Consider the following 14869-nt stretch of genomic DNA (forward strand, 5'->3'; position numbering starts at 1 on the left):
CTTTTTACAAACAATTTTTAATTATATGTAATTTTAACTAGTGTGATGTTTTATCTTCTCAAACCAGTGTAGTTACTATGTACAAACTACAATATTTTTTCTAGCTCTAATTTATAGAACCATTCGTGTGCTGAACCTGACTCAGCACGGAAACCATCGAATATATCGATTTGACAACCTAGAAAAATCTCTTAATTTGATTTTATCGGTTCAAATACCCACCGCGACGCCCAAATCGTAATTCAACGTCATAGTTTTTGAAAAACTCAGTTGAAAAGTCTTTTGAGTATTCATTACAAACGTGATATAATTCTTCTTATTTTCCGCATTCCAATTGTACCAATTCGCAGCTAAGAGTACTGAACACAATTCGTTCGACTATAATTATAAAACACTAAAAGAAAGACTCGAAAGAAGATGAAAGGAAAGTCTTACGACGTTTTCCAACATTTGTCCTGTTAATATAATGTGAATGAAAGTTAATGTTGCTGTTAGCATCAAAGAATAAATCCTCCCGTATAGTGGTGTAAAAGAGCCTTGGTACTTTTAGAAAAATTAAAAAGTTTAGTACTTTCATTTCTACTTACAGTGTAAAAAAAACGAGAAAACAGATTCCCAAAATCGCGCCGGTGAAACTGTACAGGACTATTTGTGGATTTGTTTTACGGAGAACATATTTAGTCATACTGAAAAGACAAAATTAAAAAAAGAACAATGCAGTTATAAACAATACAAATAAAGATAGTTGTGTCTCTGAATAACAATTTTCAGTTTTCGTCCAACAGCTTCTTGGTATTTTTCCTGATAAAAAAGCGTTTCGTCACCTTCAAACCCATCACCAATTCCTTTCAAAAAATCGATCAATAAGTACAATTCGAAGCGTAGTAACTCCCCTACGACGAAGTAATGCATGTAGAACACAGCCGGTATCAAGAAAGAAGTAGCAATATAGCCTAATCTAAACAACAAAGATAAAACTTCTTTCCATTGTGGAAAAAACTCTTCAAAGATAGCAAAAGGAAAGAAAATATCAACATCACCGTCTATCCACTGCATGAATGTAAAGCAACAAAGTATAGACACCGCTGTGTTTATTACAGTATAAGTGTTGTAATAGAGGGCTTCCAAGCGAATTCTTCTTTTAGTAGCGGCACTCACTGTCTTTAAGTTGAAGTACTCAAACTTACTAATTGTGTCTTGGTATATTTTTGCCGTTGGTAATATTGTAGAAATAGATCCAAAAAACTGAAATAAACTTAGAAAGGATTATATTTGTTTGGTACTTACGAAAAGAAAGCCACCGTACGAAGGGAAGTACTTGATAAAGTACCAAAAGTCGAACTTTTTCAAAAAGAGGACACTTTGCACAAGCAATAACAGTGCGATGGTGCCAGCGACGATTCCTGTTATAACTTTCACAACGATGTGTTGAAAAGCATCGAGATAAAGGAGACGAAGGAGCCAAAGATGATCATCTAAAAAAAAAGATTTTGTAAAAATTGGGATCTTTTCGACAGTTTTGTACTCTTTTTGGATCGAGAAACTGATTTTGCTTCAGCGACGGGCATTGTGGTCTTTATGGAAAAATAACTTGAAATTAATTCATGTTGGTATAAAGTGTCGTTATAGAAACTGATCAATAAATAGGTCAATAATAATTATTAGCGACATAATGTTTGTTGCTACACAACAGTTATTCTGAATAATATGATTAACAGTAATTTGAGAAAACTACGGAGACCTTGTACTTTAATTTTGAAGCTTTGTGGTTGACGACCTCAATAGTAATATTTATACTGGTTTTAATGTTATTTTATATTTTCTATCCTAAATTGTAAATTTAATGTAAAAATGTAATAGTTAATTACAGTCGCGTGTGGTAACTTACATTTTACAGCGCGAAATCAGTTTGAAGCACGACGGCGTAGCCGGAGTGCTTTAATGATTGAGCGCTGTAAAATGGTTAACGCCCAAGAGTTGTATTAAACTTTTTGGCCGAAAAATTTTAATTTAAATAATTGGGTTTTTCAAAATTCATGAGAACTGTCACATCTGACATTTGTAAATTTCATCATCTGTCAATTCTGTCAATTTTGTAGTTGGTGCACAAAAAGTACACAAGATGGCGCTGTATAAAAAACGTTTTAATATTAGTTTAAAAATAGAAATATTGTCTTAATTGAGATAATAATTTAGGTAGATTCCACTTTGGTGATCAATCTTCATTATGGTAAAGTGATTTTAATTTATAAACGCATGTGAAGAGCAGACGATTTGGGCAATTTTTACAGCACGGCGTGTGTAAACGTGCAGGGCGCTTGTAAATCTAGTGTTTCCGAAGATGACAATTGAATGTTAATTTGATGTTTACAATTCATGAGGCCAAAAAAATTTTTACACATTCGTGAATTTATGAACGACGATTTTAAAAATTACGATTAGGTGATTTCCCAAGTTTGATACATTTGCAGTTTTGATTGTTTGTCTTGAGTGGGTAAAATGTTTAATATAAGTAATAATAATAAATTAGCAATAAAAAAATTGGAATTGAAAATTTACAATCTCAAACTTTAATTGACCATAAATAAGTTTTTGTTGTTTGTTGTCGTACGTGGATTTTAAAGTGGGCTTTTAAGTTTGCGTGAAATTCTGCGTAAAATGAGCCCCAATAAAGCAAGTTTGCATAAATAATAAGCCAGAAATCGACCGAAGAATGTTTACATAAAGTCCTAAAGAAAGTTTACATAAAAATAGTGGTTAAACCTGGGCTGACCTGGGTGAGATGTATTCGTCAAAAATTATTATTGGTTTATTGTCTTTGCGTTAGAAATAACTATCATTTGTTGAAGTAATAAGTGATGTTAGTGTTATGGGACTTATTGGGACTTGTCGTCGTCAAAAAGGGGAATCAGTGATGGGCACTCACAGAGACACTCAATGTACTTAATTAAAATGTATATTAGACAAAAATACGTTTACAGGGTAACCGCAACGTACGATGGTAAAAATGGAATTGAATTATAACAGGGTGGTGGTGGTTTTATATGAGTTCTAACAGATAAAAATGGGTTAAAGACCAAATGTCTAATGGGGGTTGCATCCGGATTAAAGATCAAATACATTATTCTATTAGAAATACAAATTAAGAATATCTAGCCGGATCAAAGGGCAGACGTCGATATTAGGGTAGTATCAGGAGCAAAGGTTAAGCTTAGTTATCAGAGATAAACCTACCACCCACTATACTTTAAGTAATATGAATTGAAAAAAATAATTACAAATACATAAAATCTTATTAGTGATTATAACATTAGGCAGAGGAAAAGCGAATTTCCTAAAATCGAAAAATTTGCAATGCATCAAACAGGATCACTGCCGAGAACTTTTTAGAACCACTCGAATCTTAGTTTTGGGTGATTTTGTTTCTTATATATTTTTTTATTTTTGGAAAATCTAAAAACCAATTCTCAGTAAACAAAATGCGAGATAAACGACGGCGAAAACCGCATTTCTCTATCTGCCATAGTTTCCAAAAGATGGTGCAACGACATTTTATAATTTGGCTCTCGGGCGACTACTGAAAATTTTAATCGGCTATAATTCCGCTAATTTTGGTGCTAAATAACGATTTTTTGCACATTTTGGCTGTTTTATAGGTTGTATTTGTGGAATAAAGCTCGAAATCCAGAAAACTACCAGTTTTTATTAAGGTTCAGCAGCTAAATCGCGAGAAAACAGCAAAAATCTGCACGACGTCTGCAAAAGTCGTAGAGAAATCCGCTAATTTTGTTGCTAAAGGACGTTAAATAAGCACATATAATTTCAGTTTGCTTCACAAATAAAACTTTTTCGTGACAAAAAAACGTTAAAAACTTTTGAGCAATCGAAAAGCAGTTTGAGATCTTTCAACTGGCTAAATCTGAGGATCAGTTGGTCAAATAGTTCACGAGTGGCAGTAAAAAAAAAACAAAAAATTCAAAAATTTTCATCGGTTGAGTCAGAATTTGTTTTTTGCGAAATCGAATTTTACATATTATTTAAAAGCGAATTCTAAAGAAAATAGCGCGAGAAAAACGATCTCGGGGACCGTTTCTTTCTCTGTCGTAATTATTGAGCATTATTAAGCATTACAAATTTCGGAAATAAAAATTTTTTGTCCAAAATTTCAATTGCCTATAACTCAATTATACAGGTGCCCCGGAACTTGCGCCCCAGAGAAAAAGGGCTTATGGAGGCAACAATTCTGAACCAAAATTTTAAAACTATAATTTTTTAACTCAAAAAATAACCGAGATAAGACATAAAAGCTGTAGCCAATCCTGAAGCTAAACAGAATTTGAAAATTGGTAACTATGGACACATACTATCATTCATTGGTCAGATGATTCTCGAATAAGCTTTCGGGATTGGTTATTAACTTTTTATCAGTTTTTGAATACTATTAATCTTAGTCAATTTTTGTTTTGAAATTTACCATCAGTATTGCTGTCGGCACCCTCCCTTGCTCGATGGGGCGCGAGTTCTGACACACCCTGTATGTTGTTGTACCTAGATGTTGAGCTTGGATTTGTAATCTGCGTAAAATTCTGCGTAAAAGAGCTCCAATAACGCAAGTTTGCTCACAAGTGAGAAATCAACCGAAGAAAGTTTACGTAATTTTAGCCACTTTTTTTTTTCGAAAAATTCAAATTTTTGACTTTCCAAAAATCTCGGAACAAATTCTTAGCACACAAAATGCGAAAAAAACGATGGTGAAATGCTTTCTCTCATGCAAAATGAGGCCCAAAGAATATAATAACAAAGTGTATGTTCACCTACGTGAATCCTAATATTTTGAAAATATTTTGGTATCTAGTGACAAGTGAAAAATGTACTCACCTTGTAAATCCTTATGCGACTGTGTTAGATTTCCAGCAGCCGTTCTAGAAAGTCGGAAGCAAGCGTGTTTGAAGAAAAATAAAAAATAGTTAACATCAAATTTTTGCTACATCAAGAATTAGAAGCCGCAGATTTTGCTATTTTCAGCACCTCTCGTGGACGTCTTTCTCTGCAGTTTGAGGACATTTTGAGGAAATTTAATGAACTAAAGATTTGCAATTTTTAAGTACAGAATTGAATTGACATGTGCAGCTCAAATGAAACTAAGAGAGGCAAAAAGATAGAAACTCCAAGACATAACAGAACATAAAAATACTGGTTTGACGAAGAAGGTAGAGAAGTTTTGGCAGCAAGAAACTTAACAAAAATTGAAAAAAAAAACAACATTGAGAAAAATAAAAGAATATTTGAAAAAAAAGAAAAAGAGAAAAACAAATATGTAGACAGAAAAAAGTATGCATCAGAAAACAAAATATACAGGGTGATGAAAAAAGACGCTCATGAATGGAAGTACCATGTCTTTGTCAGTTAAACCGACTCAGAAATCAATTATCAAAAATACATTTTATTTCCAAATACCAAATTTCGTCAAAAAATGCTGACGCGCGTTTTGATAGCAATTCTACCATCATCAGAGCGATGATTAAACTCAAAAAAAGCAGAAATCAAAGCAAAATTAATTTAAACCCATTCCTTTTTATAATGTGGACTTTTTTAAAGGAAAAATTTAGCAATGCTGCTCAACTTTTTCTAATAAAGTTACATTCGGCAGTCTCCGTAACTAAGCAACTAATACTAAGAGCTTTACAATGTTGCAACATTAAAATTTTTTTACAAAGCCAAGAAATGATACTTTTAAAAGTTTAAGCAACTTGGTTTAAAGGAGTTTTTGTTTTTTATTTGATACAGAATATTCAAATAGAGTTAGATCGTTTATAAAAGAAAGCTTTTATCTTAGTTAGAAAAGCACAAATTTCGTTTAGATTTTAATTTTGGGCTCAAAAAAGAATTAGCTGCAACGTGATAGGTAGCATGGGCGTCTTTTTTTTATCACCCTGTAAATATCTGCAAAAAATTGTGTGACGCGCTAGCAAAACTAGAAATCCCAAATAAAAATTGAAAACGATAGAAGAAAGATTTTCAGAAGAATTCATAATAAAAAAGGAAGTTAGACAAGGTGACAGATCTCTTTAACTCGTGTAGGAAGCAGTCGTACGAAATTGGAACGTGATGCAGCAAAATATGGGCTAACGTGAACGAATAGAAGAAGAAATACATAAAAATGGGGATAAAACTTCAGTAAAGTAAAGCAAGAAAAGGAAGAGAAATTGAAAACAGGATACTGAAAGATAGTAGAGAGCAATAAAATTACTAACACTCCTTCTGCAGACAAAAAATATATCGCGGACAACAAAGACTGGAACATACAAAACAATAATACAGCCGGTCGTTCTATATGAATGTGAAATTAGGATGCTCATTATAATAAACTTGAAATTTGGGAAAGAAAAATGTTTTAAAGTTATTTGAAGTAGTCTAGGACACAGAACAAGAAATGGAGAAGAAGAACCAACCGAAAAGTCATGAACCGTTTCAAAAAAACAAGAATCAGCCAGAAAATAAGAACACAAAGAATAGCTCGTTAGAACATATCACGCGGATGTCTAATCACAAAGTCACAAAAAATGTCTGGACGAAGGAACTGGTGGGAAAAGAAGAAAAGGTCGTTTAAGAAAATAAAGCATAGAAGGACTTAGCAAGAATTGGAGTGACATTGCGTTGAATCGAAAGAAATTTAGACTGTTCATCAAGAAGATTGAAGCCAAGAGTCTGCTGCTGCTTTAGCGACTTTTCAAACCCTTCCTTGCCATAAGGCTATCAAGCAGCTTCCATTGTGGTCGACGTTTGTTCCCAATTTTTGCAAGAATTAGAGCATGGTGTGTGCTTTTGTTGTTTTTCGTTTATTTTTAAGCTATATTATTCTTGCTCCAATAATGCATCACCCAATATTGCATTGTAGTTGCATAAAGGCAATTTTATAAATAAGAGCGTTTGCTCATCGCTAAACACAATCAGAATTTTGATATTTGTGTTGAACTGTCTTTTTTTGAGTTTGTCTCGCTTTTCACATTATTTAGTACAGTCTTGTATTTGGGCGTGTTTTTAATTTGGGTATTTACGGTATTGTTTTATTTATAAGGCACAATTATTGTGGACCGATTGTTAGTTAGCTTGCAATTATAGTTACCATAACAACAACTGATAACAACAACACGTAATTTAGAATTATCTCTACATGTGATTGCGTTCGTATCAGAAAATGTCCGCTTCTAGAGCTCCAAAAGTCGTATACTTTTCCAAAAAAGGTACAAGAACACAGCAACACCTTAACTTTGATCACTGCTTTTTTAAGATGATCAACTTTGGATCCTTCGCCTGTTCTATATCGATCTTTTCCAGAATATTTATATGAAAAAGTTAACAAAAATCGTCACCATTACCATCACGCTGCTAATGCTTTTTCAGACTTTTCTATTCATGCAAAAGTCCGATTTATCGTACTTTAGCAAGTATTTCCCAAGTTTCGGATGCTATATTTTTGTAAGTATTAACACAAACTACTTTTTTTCTAAGTTATTCTTAGATTCTCGCTACAATTTCTACAATCCCACTGTTGGAACAACTGTATCAAGACACAATTATTAAGTTTGAGTTCTGGGACACGAACATGGCGAGTTTTTCAACAAAAAAGAGAATTCGCTTGGAAGCTCTATACTTTAACACTTACACTGTAATGAACATAGCTTTATGTGTTTTTTCTGGCTTTGCATTTATGCATCCAGTGGACCATGAGGCTGACGTTTGGTTCACTTTTGCTGTCATTGAAAAGCTTTTTCCAAAGTGGGAAAAAGTTTTATCGTGGTGTTTCAGATTAGAACATATTTTGACATCATTCATGGCAACTGCTGTATTCTGCATGATTTACTACGTCTTGGGGCGTCTACGATTTGAGATCTATTTACTGATTGATTTTTTGAAAGGGATTGAAGATGGCTTTTCTGATACCAGAACGTTGTTTTATGACAAAGAGTATCAAGAAGCTGTTCAGCGAAAATTGAAAATTGCCATTCAGAGGCACATCGATCTTCATTCCATTACAGATGTCCTAAGAAAAAATACTCCACTAATCGTTCTATACAGCGTCACCGGTGCCATTATAGACATTAGTATTGTAATTTTGGTCTACACTGTAAGCACCAGCTTTAAAACAATAACATATGGGTCGGTTTAATCTTTAATTAAACCTTAACTTTATAACTTAATTTTTTATTTAAATTATTGAGAAAGCCGACCCTATGATAATTTTAAATTTGTTAGCGTTAAAAAAGAATATTTTTCAAATCTCAGATTTCTTCGCAAGGACAAGACGCTAGAATCTATTCTTTGTTTTTGGCGGCAGTATTGACATTTATTCACATTATTTTATCAGGACAAATGGTGGAAGATGTCGTAAGATTGGTTCATTTGATTTCTTTTTTTCAGTGCTTTTTGTAGTCCAACGAGTTAAATTCAGTCCTGCTTACCATAAATTGGTACAACTGGAGTGCTGAAAATAAAAAGATTTATCTTATATTTGTGATAAATACTCAGAAAACCTTGCAAATTACGTTTTGTAAAACTCTGACATTGAATTACGATTTGGGTGTTTCGGTGAGTACTTGTATCAAGAAGATTAAACTAACAGATTTTTTTTTAGCTTTTGAGAACAATGTATTCGGTGGTTTCTGTGGTGAGTCAAGTTCAGCGCGTGAGTGGGCCAAGGAAAAACTAGTTCTAAAAAAATTAAGATTGATTCACCAACACCAGTTAGTATTTGAATCGACTATTGAAAAAGATGTTGATGGTATCAACTACGATATTATACATTACAATAATTTATTATTATTCGTATTGCTCTTAAATTGATTCTTGATGTCCACAACATATTGTTCATCAATAACTAAAAGTACAACTATTTGCCTAGAATATGTTCTCTTTTAGTCAAATCATCACAGATATTCTATACTTAATAATAATTTTCAAACAATTTATAAATTATGGCTAAAATTGTAAACTTACCACACGACCAAAATAATGAACAAGTTCGGTTCGATTATTTTTAATTTTATTGATTTATTGATCACTTCTACATTTTTATTCATTTTTATATAAAAACTAGACAATTTAGCATTTGCACTTATTATTATTGGATACAGTAGAAACTAGTTTATCAAAAATTACTGAGAAATCTCCGGCCAGCCATTAAGAAAACAGATCAATATGACCTTCTTACATGTAAATTTTTATTGTGAAACTCATTATTTTAGTGAATGACGACGCATATCAACTTGTTTTTATAATATATTCGTTGAAAAAACAACTAAGAAAAAGTATAACATCTTTTTTGTCTTACGAATTTGAAGACAAATTGAGCCATACAGGCAATATTCGATACGCTGGTGTATCAGATGTATATCATTGCATACTTAAATGCTATTTTCAAGATGGCCCATGCTTGGAACACGAATCTCTACCCTATCACCAGCTTTTCACCCTCTTGGTGTATTATAACATGTCACTGCCTCAATCATAGAACAAAGTTAGTTTTGAAGATTGGTTTTAGTTGTGGTTTGAAATCTGAAAATGAAAAACTTTTAGACCGTATTTGAAATGTCGTTGACCTGCTATTTTAAATAATTTTCAACATAATTATATTCACTGTGAAAACAAAGCTGCAAACTAGAGTAGAGCAGGATCTGCAGAACCATCTTTGATGCTAGAAACATTTATAAACAGATATAACAATTTTATTTTATTTTTTTTGACAAAATGTAGTACGATTCTCATCATGTCAACAAAAAGGGAGTTGTTGAATATTAAGGACACAAAAGTCAACTAGCACAACCAAACGACGTGTATTGTGCTTTTTGAATGGTTTTCGGCAAGGCTTCTTCCTAACTTATTACTCAACTGCGTAATTGTTTTGGGTAACGCAAGTTATCACTCCGCACAACCGAGGAAAATTCCAAATACCAACAAAGAAATTATAGATATTTTTAAGGAACATGACCTATTTTACGACAAGAAATTTAAAAAGTCAACTCTTGAAGGTGCCGCGGACAAAGACATTTGAAAAAAAAGTCATTGATGACAGTGATGAGGATAACGATATTGAATAGTTATTGTAGCTGTTGTTATGGTAACTGATTAATTATTTACTAATTGAAAGCTAATTAACGCAAAACAATCTCAGTCCGTGATTACACTGTTTAACAAACGGAATTAGAGGAAAATGGTGCAAAACGGATAAATGTGTTATTTTTATTTATGTTTGTTTTTAAGGTAGATAATAAAAATTTATTCCTTGTACGTTTTTAATTGTATTATTTTTTTTCTTTTTTATTTTGCTTGAAAAGCATAAATTTTTCTCCTAACGATATAACGGAAAAGAAAAATAATTACTTACGACAATTAAGTAGCAACTAGCTATCACATTAAGCCATTAATTTTATTATAAGCGATAATGACCTGTTGGCGACATCGAAGAGGAATTTTTTCGAAGTTGCTTTGGTGGCTTATACAGGGTGTCCCAGAACTCGTGGCCCAGAGAAAACAGGCACATGCAGACAGCTGTACGAAACCAAAATTTGAAAACAAAAAATCTTTAGGGCAAAAGATAATCGACAAAAATACGGGAGCCAATCACGATCGCTGAACCGACGATGACCAGAGGAATTGCGAGGGGTTTCTTTTGATTGCTAGGATACCCAAAATAGACAGTACTGTTGTCCATTTGTGAGGCTGACATTACGGTCTTGTTGCCTAGGAAATTAAAATAGCCTTTTACTTCCCCGCCATTCTACCTATGCAAAAGCTTTCGGGAATGGCTGTCAGTTTTTCGAATACTATTAAGCTTAGACTAATTTGGTTTTTGAATTCGCAGCCTGTATTGATGTCAGCATCTTTCCTTGGTCTCTGAGTCTTGAGTTCTGGGAAACCCTGAATAGGGTGAAATCCAATAAAGTGCAAAGATTTTAACCCCAATATCAGATTAACACAATGGTCTTTTGTGTTACGAAACTTCACCGTTTCCGAATAAATATTAATAAACACTGTCTGCAGAAATCGCTGTGCCGACTGAAATCTTAGGGTAGGCGAGTTCAATGTCAAGTTTAGTCCAAGCCATTGAAAAGTTGGGAAGAAAAACTCTTATAAACAAGTGGCAAAAAATGTTTTTATCGGAGTTCCAATCAGTTTAACATTGATCGTGGTAGAGAAATGTAGAATTTATAGTGCCAAATTGTTCAAATTTGGATTATTTTAAGTTAAAATGTTTTTATTCTTTGCCAGTGGTTTTTTCAAATGTATTGTGATGAATATAATGTTTTAAAAACTGTTTTCTTTACGAAAAAAACTAAATTGGATTCTCTAATGGAGGGCATTATTTCATTTCTAATTAAAATTTCAGTTTGATCCACAAAGCTAATTGGGAAAAGTCACCTTTAAAACCAATCGAAATAAAAATTGGTTATTTTGACAGCCCAATTTATTTCAAACAAATTAATTTTTCGCAATATTTCAAACAATTTTTTTTAAACTTGTAATTAAGTGTCCACCCCCAAAATCCTTTAATTTTAAAGTTACAATTTTGAAAATTTGCATACGCTCATAGTTGACAAAGGTCTAGAAGCTGACGCAAAAATTTGTTTTTTATCACGGTTTGGTTGGCGTCGCGACGCTTAAGAAGTATATTTTTTAGCAATTTTTCAGTTCTTGCGGAAATATTCGCGATTTCATTTTTTTTTTCAACATAACTGTGCTACAAATATCTGAGTTTTTATTTTAAATCTAATGCAAATAGTGTTTAAAATTTGCGAAAAAAACGCTGTTTTATCAAGTTAGTTTTCAAAATTCTGACAGCGCAGCGGCAAACTACGTTTACACCAAAATTTCACAAGTCACTTCATTCACTCTTATAAAGGTTAATTTTGATTAACACGGGCATGTTGCACTTTATGGACACCAGAAATCGTTAATTTACATCCACAAAGTGACAATTTCACCAATTAAGACTTTTGTTACAATCTAAAGCGAGCCAAAGGATAGATGTCATTTGTGACACAAGATGTTGACAGATGGGTGTAAACGTAGTTCCCAATTTTGACGTAATGAAATTGGAAACTAACTTGACAAAACCACATTTTTTTCTCAAATTTTGAAGACAATTTGCATTGAATCTAAAATAACAACTGAGATATTTTTTACACGTTTATATTGAAAAAAAATTAAGTTAGGGGTTGATATCACAAACTCTCACAATTAACTAAAAATTACATTTTTAAGGCGTCGCGACGCCAAAACTATCAACGATACAAAACAAATTTTTGCGTCAGCTTCTAGAGCTTTGTCAACTATGAGCGTATGCAAATTTTCAAAATTTTATCTTTAAAAGTAAAGACGATTTTGGGGGTGGACACAAGTGTTGCCGGACCCTGTACAAGTTACAAACCAGTGATTATAAGGTTTAATCTCGGTTTTAATTGTACGATATCAACAAAGATAATAATATTCATCCTGTTTCTTTGAGGAGTCTCAGTAACTAGAAAAAGTTCTTGTACCATAAAAGTTGATGAAAATTCTATAGGCTGTTGGAAAATTTCGTGGATCAGTTTTGCTCGATGCTCTAGGGATATAAAAAAAAGACATCAAGTTCTATATTTCGATTGTAGTGTACAAAAGAACAAAAATTTTAGAATTTAAAAAAAAATCTGATAGAATCAATCAATTGTTATTCTGCTATGTTTACTAATTTAGTATATTTGTACCGTTTTATTTATTGTTCTTCTTTCCTTTCAATGTCATGACATTTTTTATATCGTAAAATAAACCAATTTAATAAACCAAATGAGCCAAAAAATTTAAAAAACAAATCCATAAATCAGCAAATAAAATTTTTTAAAAATCTCTAACAGCCTAAAAACTTCTAGGATTCTCAAAGAAAATGCAACCAACCGACTTGTTTCTTTTGCTATGTGTACCATGATTTCATATAATCAATACTAAATTAATTTCTTCTTATTAGCTTCTGTTTATTGATTAGTTTCCATAACAACAACTGTTATAACATAATTAGTATCACACAGATTACGAAAAAAGTCTCTCAGTCGAGTGAAACAATGCCCGAAGCGCCAAGAGTCGTTCAATTCTCTAAAAAAAGTATAAAAAATTTTAGAAAAGTCAAACTTTCACTTATATTCTTTCCAGATGACCATCTTTGGATCCTTTGCCTCCTCTATCTCGATTCTTTCCAAAACATCTTGATGAAAATCTTAACAGGAACAATCGGCATCACCATGGCTCTGTTGTTACTTGTTCAGACTGTCCTCTTTTTGAAAAAGTCCGATTTTTGGTATTTTTTAAAATATTTCTCAGCATACGGCTGCTTCACTTTTGTAAGTACTGAACCAAAAACAACTTTTTCAAAAGTAACGTTTTTTCCAGCTTCTTGGTTCTGTTGTTACAATTCCACCATCAGCAGCATTATACAAAGACATAATTAGCAATCTTGAATACTGGGACATGAGCACATCCAGTGCTGCCACCAAAAAGAGAATTCGCCTGGAAGCTTTGTACTTCAACGCATATACTGTCATAAACACAAGTTTGACTATATTTTGCGGATTTAGGTTTATGCATTGGGTAGATCGTGACGATGATATCTTTTTTGCTTTTGCTATTTTTAAAGAGTTTTTTCCCCAATGGGAGGGAGTTTTGTCTTTGTTGTTCAGAATTGGCTTTATTCCGTCTCTTTTTTTATCACAGGTTGTATACTACATGACTTGTTATGTAGTGGGAAAACTACGCTTCGAGTTGTATTTATTGATAGATTTTGTGAAAAGAATTGATGATGGGTTTGAAAGTAACGAAACGTTGTTTTATAAGAAAGAGTACCAAGAAGTTGTTGGACGAAAACTAAAAATTGCTATTCAGAGACACAATCATCTTTTTTTGTACGTTTTTTAACTAATTTGTTTGTTTTTTTTATTAATATTTATTTAGGACGACTACAGAGGTTTTACATAAGACTAATCCTCTTATAGCTCTCTACAGCATCACCGGTGCCATTGTAGGCATTAGCCTCTTAGTTTATGTCTACACTGTAAGTAGATCCTTATCTAACTTCCTAATTTTTTCTCAAGTTTCCAAGACCTTTGGAGGGACGACACGGATTTACTCTTTGATTTTAACAGCGACACTGACTTTTATTCATGTTATATTGTCCGGACAAATGTTGGAAAATGTCGTAAGATTTCTATTTCTTTTATTAATTTTCTTCATTAGTTTTTCTAGTCCAACGAGTTGTGTTCAGTGCTCTCAACTCTAAATTGGTACAACTGGAATGCGGAAAATAAAAAAAATTATCTACTATTTTTGATAAATAATCAAAAGACCTTTCAACTGAGTTTTTCTCAAGCAATGACATTGAACTACGATTTAGGAGTCGCGGTAGGTACTCATATGACCCAAAAACATAAAATTACGAGACGTTTTTTAGATTGGCAGATCGATATATTCGATGGTTTCGGTGCTGAGCCAGGTTCAGCACACAAGTGGTTCTATCAACTAGAGCTAAAGGAGATATTTTAGCACACAAGTGAGAGAAATGCCAAATTTCGTACGAGTGTGAATGTAGATACACGAGACCAAAAAAAGACGAGTTATGTACACTATTTTTGTACGACCCTCTATCACCTAGAAGTAACCATAAGTCTCGACAATTGTTCATTTTTATCTCTTCTAAATGTCATTTTGCGACCTCATATATTCTACACTGTTAAATTGTTACCAATTTTATGTATCTATTTACGAAAGTAAAAGTCCCACGTGCGATATGAATATGTCCGGACAGACCTGTCAAAAGTGAGTTTTCAGAAACGACTTTTGACAAGTC

General features: G+C 32.8%; 1 protein-coding gene and 1 long non-coding RNA gene across 2 annotated transcripts; one reads left to right on the forward strand and one right to left on the reverse strand.

Moving 5' to 3' along the window:
- Positions 1–477: 477 nt before the first annotated feature.
- Positions 478–820, reverse strand: LOC148176843 (uncharacterized). Its single transcript, XR_015769848.1, has 3 exons — positions 734–820; positions 588–686; positions 478–543 (listed from the first exon to the last, which is right to left on the reverse strand). It is a non-coding gene; the product is annotated as an uncharacterized LOC148176843 (long non-coding RNA).
- A 12914-nt stretch (positions 821–13734) lies between these two features.
- LOC148176844 (uncharacterized) lies at positions 13735–14215 on the forward strand. The gene is made up of 3 exons (XM_088033124.1): positions 13735–13928; positions 13978–14077; positions 14118–14215. Exons 1-3 carry the CDS (start codon positions 13753–13755, stop codon positions 14157–14159), a joined length of 318 nt encoding a protein of 105 aa, XP_087889250.1. The 5' UTR covers positions 13735–13752; the 3' UTR covers positions 14160–14215.
- Positions 14216–14869: the final 654 nt, after the last annotated feature.

Source organism: Gnatocerus cornutus, chromosome 3 (assembly GCF_029298725.1).
Source record: "Gnatocerus cornutus isolate USDA-ARS CGAHR chromosome 3, icGnaCorn1.1, whole genome shotgun sequence".
Lineage (NCBI taxonomy): Eukaryota > Metazoa > Arthropoda > Insecta > Coleoptera > Tenebrionidae > Gnatocerus > Gnatocerus cornutus.

Excerpts from the sequence above, each read along its gene's own strand:
- LOC148176844 (XM_088033124.1), top strand. The coding sequence starts at position 13,753 with ATGACTTGTTATGTAGTGGGAAAACTACGCTTCGAGTTGTATTTATTG. Across the intron at positions 13,929-13,977 it reads AGACACAATCATCTTTTTTT|GACGACTACAGAGGTTTTAC; the intron begins GTACGTTTTTTA and ends ATATTTATTTAG. Across the intron at positions 14,078-14,117 it reads TCTTAGTTTATGTCTACACT|TTTCCAAGACCTTTGGAGGG; the intron begins GTAAGTAGATCC and ends TTTTTTCTCAAG.